At 42.7% G+C, this 15155-nt stretch overlaps 1 protein-coding gene across 3 annotated transcripts in view; it reads left to right on the forward strand.

Annotated features, from left to right (window-relative positions):
- Window positions 1–14851, forward strand: part of CPEB4 (cytoplasmic polyadenylation element binding protein 4) — an 85611-nt gene extending 70760 nt beyond the window's left edge. For all 3 annotated transcript variants that reach the window (XM_077265806.1, XM_077265808.1, XM_077265809.1), the window contains 3 exons: window positions 4860–4974; window positions 6258–6439; window positions 13747–14851. In XM_077265806.1, coding sequence (XP_077121921.1) covers window positions 4860–4974; window positions 6258–6439; window positions 13747–13974 — 525 coding nt within the window. In that variant the 3' untranslated portion in view covers window positions 13975–14851. The remainder of the gene's footprint in view (window positions 1–4859; window positions 4975–6257; window positions 6440–13746) is intronic.
- The last annotated feature ends 304 nt before the right edge of the window (window positions 14852–15155 follow it).

The raw sequence follows: 15155 nt of genomic DNA on the forward strand, positions 1-15155 counted from the left end.
CACTTAGAAGCTCTCCCCTGCGACTGAGCCCAGTGTGTCGGGTTCCCCGTAATGGGCCCTGTCTCTGTCGCAATCTATGGTGTCGCTAACTAGAGCAATCAAGTCCCTTCAGGCCCCAGATAGGAGCAGGGACAGTGGTTTGCTTGTCTTGGAGGAATCCTCCATCTTACAGGAACCTCTGGCCTGCAGGGGCTGCTCTCTCTCTAAGCAAACGCTTTGGAAACGAACCCACACAGCGTCCTTTGGTCCGTCTGGTGCCTCGGCATCCATGAGTTCCATCTCTCGCTCTCCCTCTCGAGGAGAGGTTAGTGAACAAACTCGGATTATGATTCCGAAGGATCCCTCAATTTAGAGGCACCTAATTACCAGGAGACAATCGACAGCCTCATTGAGGCCGTCAACCAAACCCTCAGTATAGACGAAAAATCCACCTTGGCCTCGGGTCATAAGGTGTCATTTAAACGGACACAACAGTCTCATAGAGTATTTTGCAATCACCCAGAATTTGAGGATATAGTGCAACGTCACAGGGAGCCACCGAAGAAGCCGTTCTCTGGTCAGAGGGCCCTGAACACAAGATATCATTTCGCTCCCGAACTCCGTAAGAAGTGGGCAGAATCCCCTTCAGTGGATCCTCCCGTGTCACGATTTGCTTCTAAAACTTTGTTATCCCTCCCTAATGGTTCTTCTATTAAGGTTCCAACTGATTGGCTCATTGAGAGCCTGGCTCGCACAGTTTTTGAAGCTTCCGGTTCAGCCCTTTTGTCCTCTTTTGCAGTGACTTGGGTAGCTAAGGCCATGATATCCTGGTCAGTCATTGAATAGAGCCCTGCAGGAATAGGACCTGCTATACGAGGTGGCCGAAATCTCAAATCAGATCTCTCTAGCGGCAGATTTTTTGATTAATGTATCTTTGGATGCGGCGAACTGCGCAGCACTGGCTGCCGCAACCGCAATTTCCATTAGGAGGGCTCTATGGTTGAGGACATGGCGGGCAGATTCAACCTAAAAAAAGTCCCTTACTACTTTGCTCTTTCAGAGTGGCCAGTTATTCGGCGAAAAATAGAAAAATTAGATCAACTAATTTCTGACGCCACAGGGGGAAGAGCAACTTCCTCCCGCAGCGAAGGACTCAGCAGCCATTTCGTCACCGGTTTCAGACACAGTTTAGGGCCTTTCGAAACCCGGGGTGGACGGCGGAGGCTGATCCCATCAGTTCAGGTCAGCCTAATCAGAACAGGGATCGTCGGATTTCATACAGAACCAACCCGTTGGGCAGGATGCGGTCCCACCAGCCAAGATCTAGAGGATCTAGGCCCTCCAGATTCTCATCCAAATGACTGGAGGCAGTCTCTGGCCGTCGCCAGCAAAGTGGGTGGCCGCCTACTCTGGTTTTGTCAAGTCTGGCTCACCTTCATACACGACAGATGGGGAAGAGAGCTGGTGTCCTCCGGGCGCAAGATAGAATTTATCAACTGCCCCCCGAGCCGATTTTTTTTCTGTCTCGTCTTCCCAGTTCAGAATTCCGGGCACGGGCCTTATTCAAGGCTGTCAAGTCTCTTTTTGGCTCAGCGGAGTTATCCTCCCTGTACCGGAGATCGAGAAGTTTCAAGGTTTCTATTCCAACCTGTTCATAGTCCCCAAAAAGGACAGAGCGGTAAGGCCCATTCTAGACCTGAAGCTTCTGAACAGGTTTGTCAGCGTTTGTCAGCATTTGTCATTTCCAAATGGAATCTCCTCCGCTTGGTCATTGCTGCCATGGAAAAGGGAGAATATTTGGTGTCTATAGATATCCAAGATGCATATCTTCACATCCCCATATTTTCCCCGCATCAGAGGTTTCTTCGTTTTGCCATCAGCAATCTGCATTTCCAGTTCACAGCCTTGCCTTTCGGACTGGCCTCCGCCCCCAGGGTGTTCAAAAAGCTCATGGCGGTCGTGGTGTCCATCCTGCATTCCCGGGGTATAGTAATCTTGCTATATTTAGACGACCTCCTGGTCAAGGGTCCATCTTTTCGGGCCTGCGAGGAAAGTGTCAGCATCACGCTTGATACTCTAGCTCGCCTGGGATGGCTGGTGAATTTAAGAAAGTCGTCTCCTGTGCCATCTCAGAGGATCACCTTTCTGGGGATGATCTTCGACACCTCCCGAGGGCTCACAATACTCGCCCGGGACAAGGTCTTAGCACTCCGGCAGGAAGTGCGGATCCTTCGCCAGCCGGTCCCTCATACCATCCGGTATTGCATGAGAGTCTTAGGAAGAATGGTGGCAGCGATGGAGGCAGTTCCGTTTGCACAACTCCATCTTCATCCCCTACAGCATGTCCTCTTGGCAGCTTGGGACATGAACCCATTCTCTCTCAATCTCCGGTGCCGTCTGACCACTCAAGTCAGACAGGCGCTCACATGGTGGACAATGAGTTCCTCCCTTCAACAAGGGAAACTTTTACCCCCAGTCCAATGGCTGGTGCTCACGACCGATGCCAGTCTCCTCGGATGTGGAGCGGTGTTTCGCCAACATACAGCCCAACTCCAACCTTCTGGAGATTCGGGCTATTTGGCTGGCTCTACAGCACTTTCATTATCTCCTGGCAGGACACCCCCGTCCGGATCCAATCGGACAATGCCACGGTCGTGGCGTACATAAATCATCAAGGGGGTAAACGCAGCAAGGTGGCCATGAACGAGGTAAAACAGATCCTCTGCTGGGCCGAGAAGTACCACTCTGTGATCTCGGCAGTCCACATTCCGGGCGAGGAGAACTGGGCGGTGGATTTCCTCAGCCGACAAGAGTCTGGCGTCTAGGGAGTGGTTGCTTCACCCCGATGTTTTTCAACAGATTTGCCAACACTGCGGGACCCCGGATGTGGACCTGATGGCCTCCAGGGTAAACACCAAAGTGCCCAGGTTTGTCGACCGATACTGGGATCCACAGGCAATCGCCGTAGATGCGTTAGTCCTACATTGGAACCAGTTTCACCTCCCATACCTGTTTCCTCCGCTACCACTGCTCCCAATGGTCATCAAAAAGATCAAGATAGAGCGGGTCCCAGCAATGCTGGACGCTCCAAATTGGCCTCGGCGGTCTTGGTACGCAGACCTTGTACAGCTGCTCACCGAGACTCCCTGGCGGCTGCCAGAGCAAGTGGATCTTCTCTCACAGGGCCCGATGTACCACCTGAGCTCAGGGGCCCTGTGTTTAACGGCCTGGCCTTTTAATCTTGGATTCTAACCTAGGCCAGGTTCTCCCAGAGGGTGGCCGCTACTATGATTAGTGCCCGGAAGCCCGCCTCAGCACGTATCTACCATCACACCTGGAAGGTTTTCTTCGCATGGTGCAGAGAGCGCGGTTATTCCCCACTTCGTTTCTCTATCCCCAACATTTTAGCGTTCCTCCAAACCAACCTGGATTCGGGTCTAGCACTAAGTACCCTCAAGAGACAGATATCGGCCTTGTCTGTCCTTTTTCAGCGCAGGATTTCTACCACTTTACAGGTGAAAACCTTCATACAAGGCGTTGCTCACATGGTACCACCTTATAAGGCCCCCCTGGACGCTTGGGACCTTAACCTGGTGCTAGGTATCCTGCAGGAATCTCCAGTCGAGCCTCTTCAGGACATTTCCTTGACATAGCTTTCCTGGAAGGTAGTATTTCTAGTGGCCATAAGATCCATCAGGTGGTTCTCGGAGCTGGCGTTTTTGGCATTCTTTCGGCAGACACACACTGTTCGTCCTCCCCAAGGGTCGCAGGAAGGGACTCGCGGTCTCAAAATCGACCATAGCCAGGTAGATACGGTTGACTATCCAAGAGTCCTACCGCATCAGAGGCTCAGTTGTTCTGGCTGGGATCAGGGCATACTCCACTCGGGCAGTGGGCGCTTCCTGGGCTCTTTGGCATCAGCGGAACAGGTTTGCAAGGCGGCGATCTGGTCCAGTCTACACACTTTCTCTAATCACTATAACATCCATACTCGGGCTTCAGTGTATGCAAGTCTGGGTAGGAGGATTCTCCATGCAGTGGTAGCACATCTATAGGCAATAGGTGCTCAGGGACTATACCGTGGAGTCGGTTTCCCACCCAGGGACTGCTTTAGGACGTCCCACAGTCCTATGTCCCCCAATGAGACGAAGGAGAAATATGGATTTTTGCGTTACTCACCGTAAAATCCTTTTCTCCGAGATGCTCATTGTGGGACACAGCACCCACCCTATTAGCCAGATAGCTTCTTCCTTATTATTTGGTGTTTTTTCTAGACATATTGCACCTGTGTTAAAGCTGATTTATTTTTTTGTTGTTCTCCTACCGCTTTTCTACACCAAACTGGATTAGCCTGCGGCCAGTGTCAGGGTTTATACGGCAGATGAGGAGCTAACTTTTTTTATGCTTACTTAGTGTCAGCCTCCTGGTGGCAGTAGTGTACACCCACAGTCCTGTGTCCCCCAATGAGCGTCTCGGAGAAAAGGATTTTACGGTGAGTAATGCAAAAATCCATATTTCTGTGTACATTGTTGACAGAAAGCTGCTAATCATTGGTGGGAATGGAGTTACATAGAGCAGTTGACTAGTTGAGGCAACTAATCTCAGTGATATCTCCTGCTGAAGAAACACTGATTTTATTGAAACAAGTGATACATCACTGGAATCGGGGTCTTTTACCCTAGATCATGGTGCTCTCAGATTACACAGGTGTCAGATTCCCTTTAAGCGGTCATGAAGGTTCTGCGACATTTTCTTATGCCAGGAAAATGACATTGCTCCTTAGACAAGCAGGTTGAGCAGGCTACATTCTGCATTCATGTAAGAGCTTTATTGCTGCAGCCACCACACTGTTCACATAGACATTGCTATATTGTTACCAGGTTCAGATCCGGCCCTGGAATCTTAGTGACAGTGACTTTGTGATGGATGGCTCCCAGCCCCTCGATCCACGGAAAACCATCTTTGTTGGCGGTGTCCCACGACCTCTGCGAGCTGGTATGTTTTTAAAGTAATGTGTAAGTTTTAATCATCAGTTTTATGCAGATATTGTTGCATAGATATAAACTTAATAGGAAAACCACTAGGAAATGCTTTCATGAATCAAAGTGCTAACATTGGTTGCCCTATTTTAAATGTTTTCTTAAAGGTACGGTATATACTATTGTTCAATTCATTGTATTATGCTAGTTTCTCTACTTCCACAGAATGAACATCTGTCCCATTACATGATGATCACAGAGGTGACTGGGTAGTAAAGTCATCCATACACATTAGGCTACTTTCACATTTCCGTCTTTTGCATACCGTCACAATGCGTCGTTCTGTGGAAAAAAAAAACGCATCCTGCAACGTTGCCCGCAGGATGCGTTTTTTTCACATAGACTTGTATTACCGACGCATTGCGACGTATGGACACACATTTCATACGTCGTGCATTGGATGCGTCGATATTTGGCGGGTTGTCGTATCGAAAAAACGTTCAAGGGAACGTTTTTAAGTACGTTGTGTCCTGCATTTTTTTACTGCGCATGCCTGGCCGGAACTCCACCCCCTCCTCCCGGGGACTTTACAATGGGCAGCGGATGCATTGAAACACTGCGTCCGCTGCTCACGTCACTCACAAATTCGCAAACTTCCGTCGGTACGTCGCGCCGACGCTTGGCGATGGCCGAGTACCGACGGAAATGTGAAAGAAGCCTTAGATGGCTGTCATGACAGCCATCTCATTGAACACTGCTATGTTTGAGCGCCAACTCAGCCTAGCTCTACCGTACTCTGAGACATCCACCAGCTGACAAGTCAGCCAGTGGGTTATCTTGAGTTGAACAATGTGATCAGCAGTTCAAAATTGGACATGCTCAATCGAAATCCCTCCTGACCCTTAGTCGGCCAGCGCCCATGCATATTACACTGTTATCCGAACCCGTCAATATCGGCAAGTTCATCTGAATTTAGTCTATGTACGGGGGGCCTTTACGATACAGTTATCAGAGTGGTCTCCTGTAATAAGCTGTGCACCTCAGGGGGGTGATTACCTAGACAGATCGCTGTCCGTGAATGGAAATCTTCATTGTTTATGTTAAGGGTATAAGAAACTAAAATGAGAAGTAGATGAAGTTTTCTGTTTTTAGGGCCCAGTATATAAGGTCGTTTTAGGCAGTAGATTATTTTTTCTATTTTCTAATTATATAATTTATACTAAATGCATATCCATATTCAGTCCATGCACATATAGCATGATTACTATAAATCTACTATTTCTCTGTTTTTTTTTATAGTGGAGCTAGCTATGATTATGGATCGCCTTTATGGAGGTGTATGCTATGCTGGCATAGATACAGACCCTGAGCTAAAATACCCTAAGGGAGCTGGGCGAGTTGCCTTTTCCAATCAACAAAGTTATATAGCTGCTATCAGCGCCCGCTTTGTTCAGCTGCAGCATGGAGAAATTGATAAGCGGGTAAGTGGTTTAATATCTTGCTTGTTCTTAAAGAGATCCTGGCAGCAGGGTTTATCAATATACAGTGAAGACATGGCCATAATGGCATTGTTCTACTGATTGATTCACCCAAGGTAACAATTTAATGTGATCTGTGGTTCTTGTGTAATCATCATTTGAAATTTTCATCTAATGATATTTCAGTGCACAAGGGTGGCCATGTGGGTATGGTCTTCTCCTTGTGCTCTGGCCCCTTCGCCTGCCTCTGGAGTTTCAATGACAGGCCTGCCACCTGTTTGAAATTTCATGTTGCAGCCATCATTGGGTTGTGACATAGGCGCAGGTTGAGATCTCTGTTTAATGAAGAAGTCATAGAGCCGAGATCTCGATTTGCACATGCACTGCCTATGACGACATTTTATTGACGACCAGGAGACCAGCGATTAAATCAAATGGAAGGAATCAGTGACTTGTCATTGAAACTCTGGAGCCAGAGGAGAAGACCCTATCCACAGTCTCGCCCTTGTGCAATGAAATATCACTAAACGAAAACTTCAAATCTTGATTGAACAAGAACCATGGATCGGATTGATTCATCAAATATATCAGTTTGATCAGTAGAACAGCACCATTTACTTTATATTGCTAAATCTTGCTTCTCTTTATACTTTGTCTAAAGCTATAATGTAACTGCCATAAATGGGATATACACATGATCTCTCTTGCTGTCTACAAAACTCTATGCTTCCTGCTCCTACAGGGAATATTTAGAGGTACCGCCATCAATTAACAACCTTTCTCAGCACTCCATTTTTTGAAAGTTCTGGTGACCACATATTTCTCCTGCAGCAAATTTCCTGCTGCCTGTGAAATGTGAGGTCTGCTCCAATTCATGTAGTATTTTAGACTAAATATAACGGGCAACCATGTAGTGGAGTAAAGAAAAAAAAGTGTTTTCTTTTGTTCGCATCTCTACACTATAGTTAAACAGTGAGTTCTCCAATGTCCATATAACCTAATATAATACATGTACAATAATTGTGTTGATTGAGTCTTTAAATTATGAGTTAAATCCTAAATTAACTGGATATAATAGAAAATTTGGTTTATCAAATACGATTAACAGCCAGTTACGAAGAAGGAAAAAAAAGTGTGAAAAAATTAGGTTTTGGAGTAAAGAAACCTCAGGAAGGAAGATCAAAATAACAGTATTAACACTACTCCTATCTGAAACTGATATTACACCTCCAAAAGCTATTGGAAAGGTGGAATTTGATTGACCCATGTCTTTTTCGTTCAACTTATGTAACTTTGGTTTGCAAGACAGCTATCGCATTTGACCTTCCCATGCACATTTGGTTTGGCTGAGAATTCTCATGCTCTAGATGGGGAGAGGAAAGAAAGCTTTTGCTAGATACAGTATCTTATCTCCCAGAGATGCCTAAGCTACTGCATTGTCCTGCATATGGAGAAATTACATATTGGGATAGGATCTTGGAGATTGGAATACATCTTTAACACTCTTCCGACCTTGGGCGTACCCAGTACATGACGTAATGGGTAAGTCCAGGCGATTTTACGCACTTAACCCCCTAAATGCTGCGATCAATATCGATTGCAGCATTTAGAAAGCAGGCAGAAGGAGGGAGCCATGGTCACCCCAATGTTGCCATGATGGCATCCGGGTCACCAGACTCCAGCAAGTTAGTTAGATCATGAGCAGTGCATGACCTAATTAACTTGAGGCAGTGCAGCACTGACCGTTATAAGCCATTTTAATCCTCGTGTATTGCAATGGTTTATAACAGCGATCAAAGCTATAGAAGTGAAAATCCCAAGAGGGACAAAGTAAAAAAAAAAAATTGTAATTTTTTTTAAAAATCTTAAAATAATAATAAAAAATATATGTATATTGTACCAATAAATTTCTATTTTTATGTATAAAAAAAATACAAAAAAAGTACGTTTGGTATCGCTGCATCCAGAATGACCTGCCCCATAAAACTGTCAAACTAGTTAACCCCATCAATATACACTGTAAAAAAAAAAAAAATGGTAAAAAAACTATGCTTTTTCATCATACCGCCAAACAAAAAGCGGAATAAAACGCGATCAAAAAGGTGAATGTAAGTAAAAATTATATAACTGAAAACGTAATCTTGTCCCGCAAAAAACAAGCTGTCATAAAGCTCCATCAGTGGAAAAAATAAAAAAGTTATAGCTTTCAGAATAAAGCGATGCAAAAATAATTTTTTCTATGAAATGGTTTTTATTGTGTAAAAGTGCCAAAGCATAAAAAATGATATAAATGTGGTATCGCTGTAATTGCACTGACCCTAAGAATTAAACTGCTTTATCTATTTTACCACACGTGCAATAGCATAAAAAAAAAGTTTTTTAATTGCAGGTTTTTGTTCATTCTGCCTCCCAAAAGTCTGAATAGAAAGCAATCAAAAAATGTGACCGAAAATGGTAATGTCAACTCGTCCCACAAAAAACAAGCCCTCATATGTCTCATGTGGGTCGACATATGGAAAAAATTATAGCTCTCAAAATATGGCGATTGCTAGTTTTTGTAATAAAAAGCGTTTTTTAATGTGTTACAGCAGCCAAAAATAAAAAGCCGATATAAATCTGGTATCCCTGTAATCACACCGACCCGAACAATAAATTTGCCTAATCACTTATACCGCAGTAAGAATGGTGTTTAAAAAAAAAAAAAAAAAAATTCTTCACCTGCTGCTGTTCTGTTCATTCTGACTCTCAAAGTTCACAATAAGGCTCAGCTCAATTTTATCCTGCGCTCTACGCTGAGCGCTTACACCAGGCTTTCTGTGCAAATCTTTGAAATGCGTGATTCAGAAGGAACCCCTGACAGAAGATTCTCTATAATGAGGCAGATGGAGTCACTGTGGACACACTCTGGCCTGTGATTCGACAGTGTCCATTTTTTTAAGCATTCATAAAAGCATGGTTGGCCATAGTTTTGGGCACTTCTAAAAGGAAGGACCACGCTCAACAGAGGCCAGACTGAGTAACTCTGTTGCCTCATTATAGTGAATGAATCACGTCACTTGGAGATTTAGATGGAAACTCGGATGTAAGTACTCTGCACAGAGCGAAGGATAAATGTGATCCCAAATGTTATGTAAATTGTTCTTCAAATCAATCAACAAAAAAAGCAAGGTCCACTCAGGTCCATCATCTGTTAGCGAAACTGTAGGGGGCTACCATATTACTCATAGTACAAAGGCTCTGGGAAAGCACTTTGGCTCTTCGCCCCCCAAAAGAAATTCAGCGAGTTTTGCGCTCTCAAATCCAAATGCCCCCCCTCCCTTCTGAGCCCTAGTGTGCCTAAACCACATTTAGCGTCCACATCTTTGGCATTTCTGTAGCGTGACAACCCACCTAATTTATGGGTGTACAACGTACAGTGTAAAAATTTGAAATCTGAGGCTAAACTAATTTTGGTGGTAAAAATGTAAATAATTTTTTCTTCACTGCCCAGTGGTATAAAAATCTGCGACACACCTGTGATGTCAATATGATCACTGCACCACTAAATGAATCATTGAGAGGTGTATTTTGTAAAATGGGGCCACTTATGGGAGGTTCTGCTGTTCTGGCACTTCGGGGGCTCTCCCAGTGCATCATGGCTTCCGTAAACCTTAACAGTAAAATCTGCACTACAATACAATATGCTGCTCCTTCCCTTCTGAGCTTTGCACTGTGCCTGAAAAGTATTTCCCGATTATATGTACGAGACCTACGGTGGACTCCGTGTCTGGAGGCAGAGCCCTCTCTTACCCTTTGTCGGCATCTACAGCCATTAATACCTGATTACAACGTGTGGCCTCCGCCCTACCCCAGCAGCATTTTTTCTAAGCCAGATTAAGTACTTTTATTGTCCACATACAGTGCGGCGGCGCTATTGCACAATATATGCACCTTTCTCCCGGTATACAAACCATACCAGATAAGCCTATCAAAGCACGTGACTGATGAAAGTCCTTATGGACTGAGACGTTTCAAGTGCTACGAATAAATCTACTATTCATGCTTAAGTTGAGTGCTAGACTTTTTCATATTGACTAGATGGTTTGGGAACCTAGTCTCAGCACCACTATATAGCAGTGCACACGGTGTTTATAGTCATATATGTACGATATTGGCACTATCAGGAGAATTTTTTTTAGAACAGACCAAGGTCAATTTTGTCCTATTAGCCCTCAGAAAAATTAAAAACTTGGGATTAAAACAACAACAACACTGAGAACTACGGGCTCAATTAATCCCTCATTGAATATAAATGTAAAGCGCACTAATACCACAAGAAGTAACAAAAGCAACGTTAGGGCATGTATTTTCTGTGGTGTGCACGTGGATATCCCGGGCGTCCCTCTGCCCTGACGCGTGTTTTACACTGCTTATTGAGGGCTCAATTGAGCCCGTGGTTCTTGGTTGGTTAACCTTTTGTCTCTACGTGGCATGTATTTCCTTTCCTTTCCTCAGCTAGCATAGGTTTGGCCACCTGAGACCACTATTCTGCTCTACCTTCTTTTATAGTTTGCTGCCTTACCTTGCCAAGTTTCTGATGATCTTATAACCACCACTTATTTATGCATTAGAATTGTTTTCATTTTTGCACCTTGCACTTTGAGATTTCATAGGATATCCCCTTTAGTTGTGATTTTATATGCATTATAGCATGTTGGGCTATGCTTTTCTTTATAGCTTGTGTCACGTGGTAGTCCATGGTACTAAGTTCCTCTTTTTATTGATCTAGCACCTTTCGTTAGGCATTTTTCTACTACATTGTTTTATTTTATTTGTATTAATAAAATATTATTTTTAATAATGAAATACCTTTGCTTACCACGGTATTAATTTACTTTTGGTTATAAACTTTGTGAATTGTCATTATTTATGGTGGGACATTAACCCCAAAATTTTATGGGTCACATACTTTAGGACATTTATGTGTTGTAATTCCTTGAGGGGTCTAGTTTCCAAAATGGGGTCACTTATGGGGGGTTTACGCTGTTTAAGCTCGTCAGGGGCTCTCCAAACGCGACATGGCGTCCGCTAATGATGCCAGACAATTTTGCGTTGCAAAAGTCCAATGGCGCTCCCAAACAGTGGTTTTCCCCCACATATGGGGTAACTACATACTCGGAAGAAATTGCACAGAAAATTTTGGGATCCATTTTCTCCTGTTACGCTTGTGAAAATAAAAAAAAATTGCGTTTAAAGAAAAAAAAAAAGTGTGAAAAAAAGTTAAATGTTAATTTTTTTCCTTCTAACGTTCCATTAATTCCTGTGAAGCACTTGAAGGGTTAATAAACTTCTTGAATGGGGTTTTGAGCACTTTGAGGGTTGCAGTTTTTAGAATGGTGTCACTTTTGGGTATTTTCGTTCATGTAGGCCCCCCAAAGTCACTTCAAATGTGATGTGGTGCCTAAAAAAAATGGTTTTGTAAATTTTGTTGGACAAATGAGAAATTGCTGGTCAACTTTGAACCTTTCTAACTTACGAACAAAAAAAAAATCGTATTTCAAAAATTGTGCTGATGTAAAGTAGACATGTGGGAAATCTTATTTAGGCTACTTTCACACTAGCGTCGGGCTCGGCTAGCGTTGTCTCCGCCGCACAACGGGGGCAGCGGATGCATTTTTCCAGCGCATCCGCTGCCCCATTGTGAGGTGCGGGGAGGTGGGGGCGCATGCGCAATCGGAAAAAGCGGACCGTCGTGAGCAAAAAACGTTACATGTAGCGTTTTTTGGTCCCGACGGTCCGCCACAACACGGCGCAACCGTCGCACGACGGTTGCGATGTGTGTCAATCCATCGCAATACGTCGCTTAATGTAAGTCTATGGGGAAAAAACGCATCCTGCAAGCACTTTTGCAGGATGCGTTTTTTCGGCAAAACGACGCATTGTGGCAGATTGCAGTTAACGCTAGTGTGAAAGTAGCCTTAGTAACTATTTTGTGTGACAAATCTGGTTTAAGGACATACAAATGAAAAGTTTGAAAATTTCTAATTTTTGCAAAATTTGAGATTTTTGACAAACGCAAGTCATATCGAACAAATGTTACCGCTATCATGAAGTACAATATGTCACGAAAAACAGTCTCAGAATCACTAGGATTTGTTAAAGCATTCCAGAGCTATAACCTCATAAAGTGACACTGGTCAGAATTGTAAAATTTGGCCTAGTCATGAAGTTGAAAACCGGTTAGGAGGGAGGGGAGGGTGTATAATTTATAATAAAGATTGTAATATGAAAAAGATGGCAGAAATGTTTTAAAAATATATATAAAAAAAAGTTTAAACAATAACTCGTTTTCTGATGGTACACTCCAGAGATGTGGAGAGTTGGGTGATGTAGCATAAAAGGTGACTGCTGAAAAAGTGTCACATTACACCGGTATTTTGGGGCAAAAGAAAAGGTCTAAAATAAGAGTTGGTATGAAGTTAGACAATTTTCTAAAGATGCACCAATTTCATCACCTAACATGAGCAGCTTTGATTAATTTTAGTTCATCTATTCTACTTCCTTGTATCTAAATATTTGGAATTGAGAGTCCTCAGTGGTTGATACCATTTAATGGCTAACTGAAAAGATGGTAACAAATTGCAAGCTTTCGAGACTACTCAGGTCTCTATCTACTGGCTAACACGGTACCAAGATATATATCTTTCTTGTTTCTAAATTTAAGACACTCCTAAATCTGCCCAAGGTTTTACTCCCTTCCAGTTATTTCACGTTTAGACTTACTACTGCTACAGAATTTAAGAGCCCTCTTCTCATACAGTCATACATGTACACCTAGATTATGTTATATAATTGGCACATAATATAGGCCCCAATTCATCATTTGCGGGTTCCTTTTTTGTTTTGCGGCACATGTGATTTATGAATTTGGCACAAAGTCAAAAATTGTATTTTTCTTCCTATGTCTAGAATTATATTTGCAGCTTTTTGCTGCAAATGGTCTCACATTTTACAAAACGGCGCAAAAATTGCTGTATAATATCGGTGTACTCTAAAATACGCCAAGGGAGACTGGAGTGGCGTTGCGACCTATTTTGTGACTTTTTAAAAACATTAGGAATTGCTAAACCTTTCCCACAGAGCTGAAAAAAAACACAGGCAAGCACTTATAAAATAGACTTCAATAAAGGCACAACTAGAATAATGAATTGGGGGCAAAAAAAGAAGGCTCAAAAAAACACAAAACTAGATAAGAAAAAATAGGCACAAAGAGCGAGGCTGAATCTGGATTTATCTGTTCTCATATGTTTCTCTGCTTATTCTCTTCTCAGGTAGAGGTGAAGCCATATGTCTTGGACGACCAGCTTTGTGATGAGTGTCAAGGAGCTCGCTGCAGTGGCAAGTTTGCTCCATTCTTCTGTGCTAATGTTACCTGTCTGCAGTATTACTGTGAATATTGCTGGGCTGCTATCCACTCGCGTGCTGGCCGGGAGTTCCACAAGCCGCTAGTAAAGGAGGGAGGAGATCGCCCAAGGCATATTTCATTCCGTTGGAATTGAACCACCCTTTGCTTAACTTCCTTCCAAGGATCCAAATAAGTGCACTCTTCTGTTCTCTTAACCCTCCTCCCTCCTTACCATCCTTAGGAAAGCATGTCCTCTTGTTGTAGTCTGTATTTTAACAATAGTATAACGAAAGAATGACCTACACCATAGGTATTTGTAAAGTCTTGTGTCATTGAGAACTGTATTGGAAAGCCTTTTTGTTCATTACAATATCACTCTGATGCATGCATGTTTCATGCTGTCCTCATCGAAAACCAAGGGAGCAGGGAGACTGCAACTAATGAATTATTATTATTACTATTATTATTATTATTTTTATTATTCAGAAAAGAGTTTGAAAGCTTGCAAGTAGATAATTATTAAGAAAAGAAAACCAGAGTATTTTTTTTAATTAAATTATTGTTAAATGAGAAATAACAGAAGAATACTGTTAATGTAACCATGCAACCACAGTAACACTATTGGTCTGTTTGACACAGCTTATTTTTTACTAGGGGGGGGATTTTTTATTTCTTATTTATTGGGGATTATTTTTTAGTTTTTTTTATTTGCTTTTTACCTTTTTAGTGGAAGTAATTGCCTATTGTGAAATGAAATAACCCACACAAACAAAAAAAAAAAAAGTAAAGCAGCGTTGTATGTGAACTATTTTTGAAGGGTAAAACAATGGCAGATGCCTCCAATATTTATGTTTTCTAGTAACTCCTTGTCACTTTTTCCTGTTTTGGCATCCACATAACTGGCTGATTCTCCTTAGAGCTCTGAAGTATTTTAGATGTTGAGCTATTTAAGCTTTTTAAGAATGTAAATGTTGAGTGAAGTTACTACTGAGGGGAGTGCACTTATTTATTTTTTCAGTGAAAAATAATCTAAAAAAAAAAAATACGTAAAAAAAGTTCAACAAAGTAACATCGTATCAGTTACCTATATTCCCCGGGAAAAAAAAGTCCTACCAAAGCTGAAAGAAGTGAAATTACAGAAGGCAGTTTTTTTTCTGCTCAGAAAGAACAAATGTATAGATTTTTATTTTTTGATGCTTAATATATATCTATAATCCTAACTTGCTAAACCTATACCAGGTGCCAGCTTCTGTTTTCCATTTGACACCGAACACTTGAAAGATACCTCAAGGAAGGAATTGGACGTTTGTACTGCCTCCAATCTAGAATTCTAGA

The sequence above is a fragment of the Ranitomeya variabilis genome, chromosome 5 (genome assembly GCF_051348905.1).
Source record: "Ranitomeya variabilis isolate aRanVar5 chromosome 5, aRanVar5.hap1, whole genome shotgun sequence".
Taxonomy (NCBI): Eukaryota; Metazoa; Chordata; class Amphibia; order Anura; family Dendrobatidae; genus Ranitomeya; species Ranitomeya variabilis.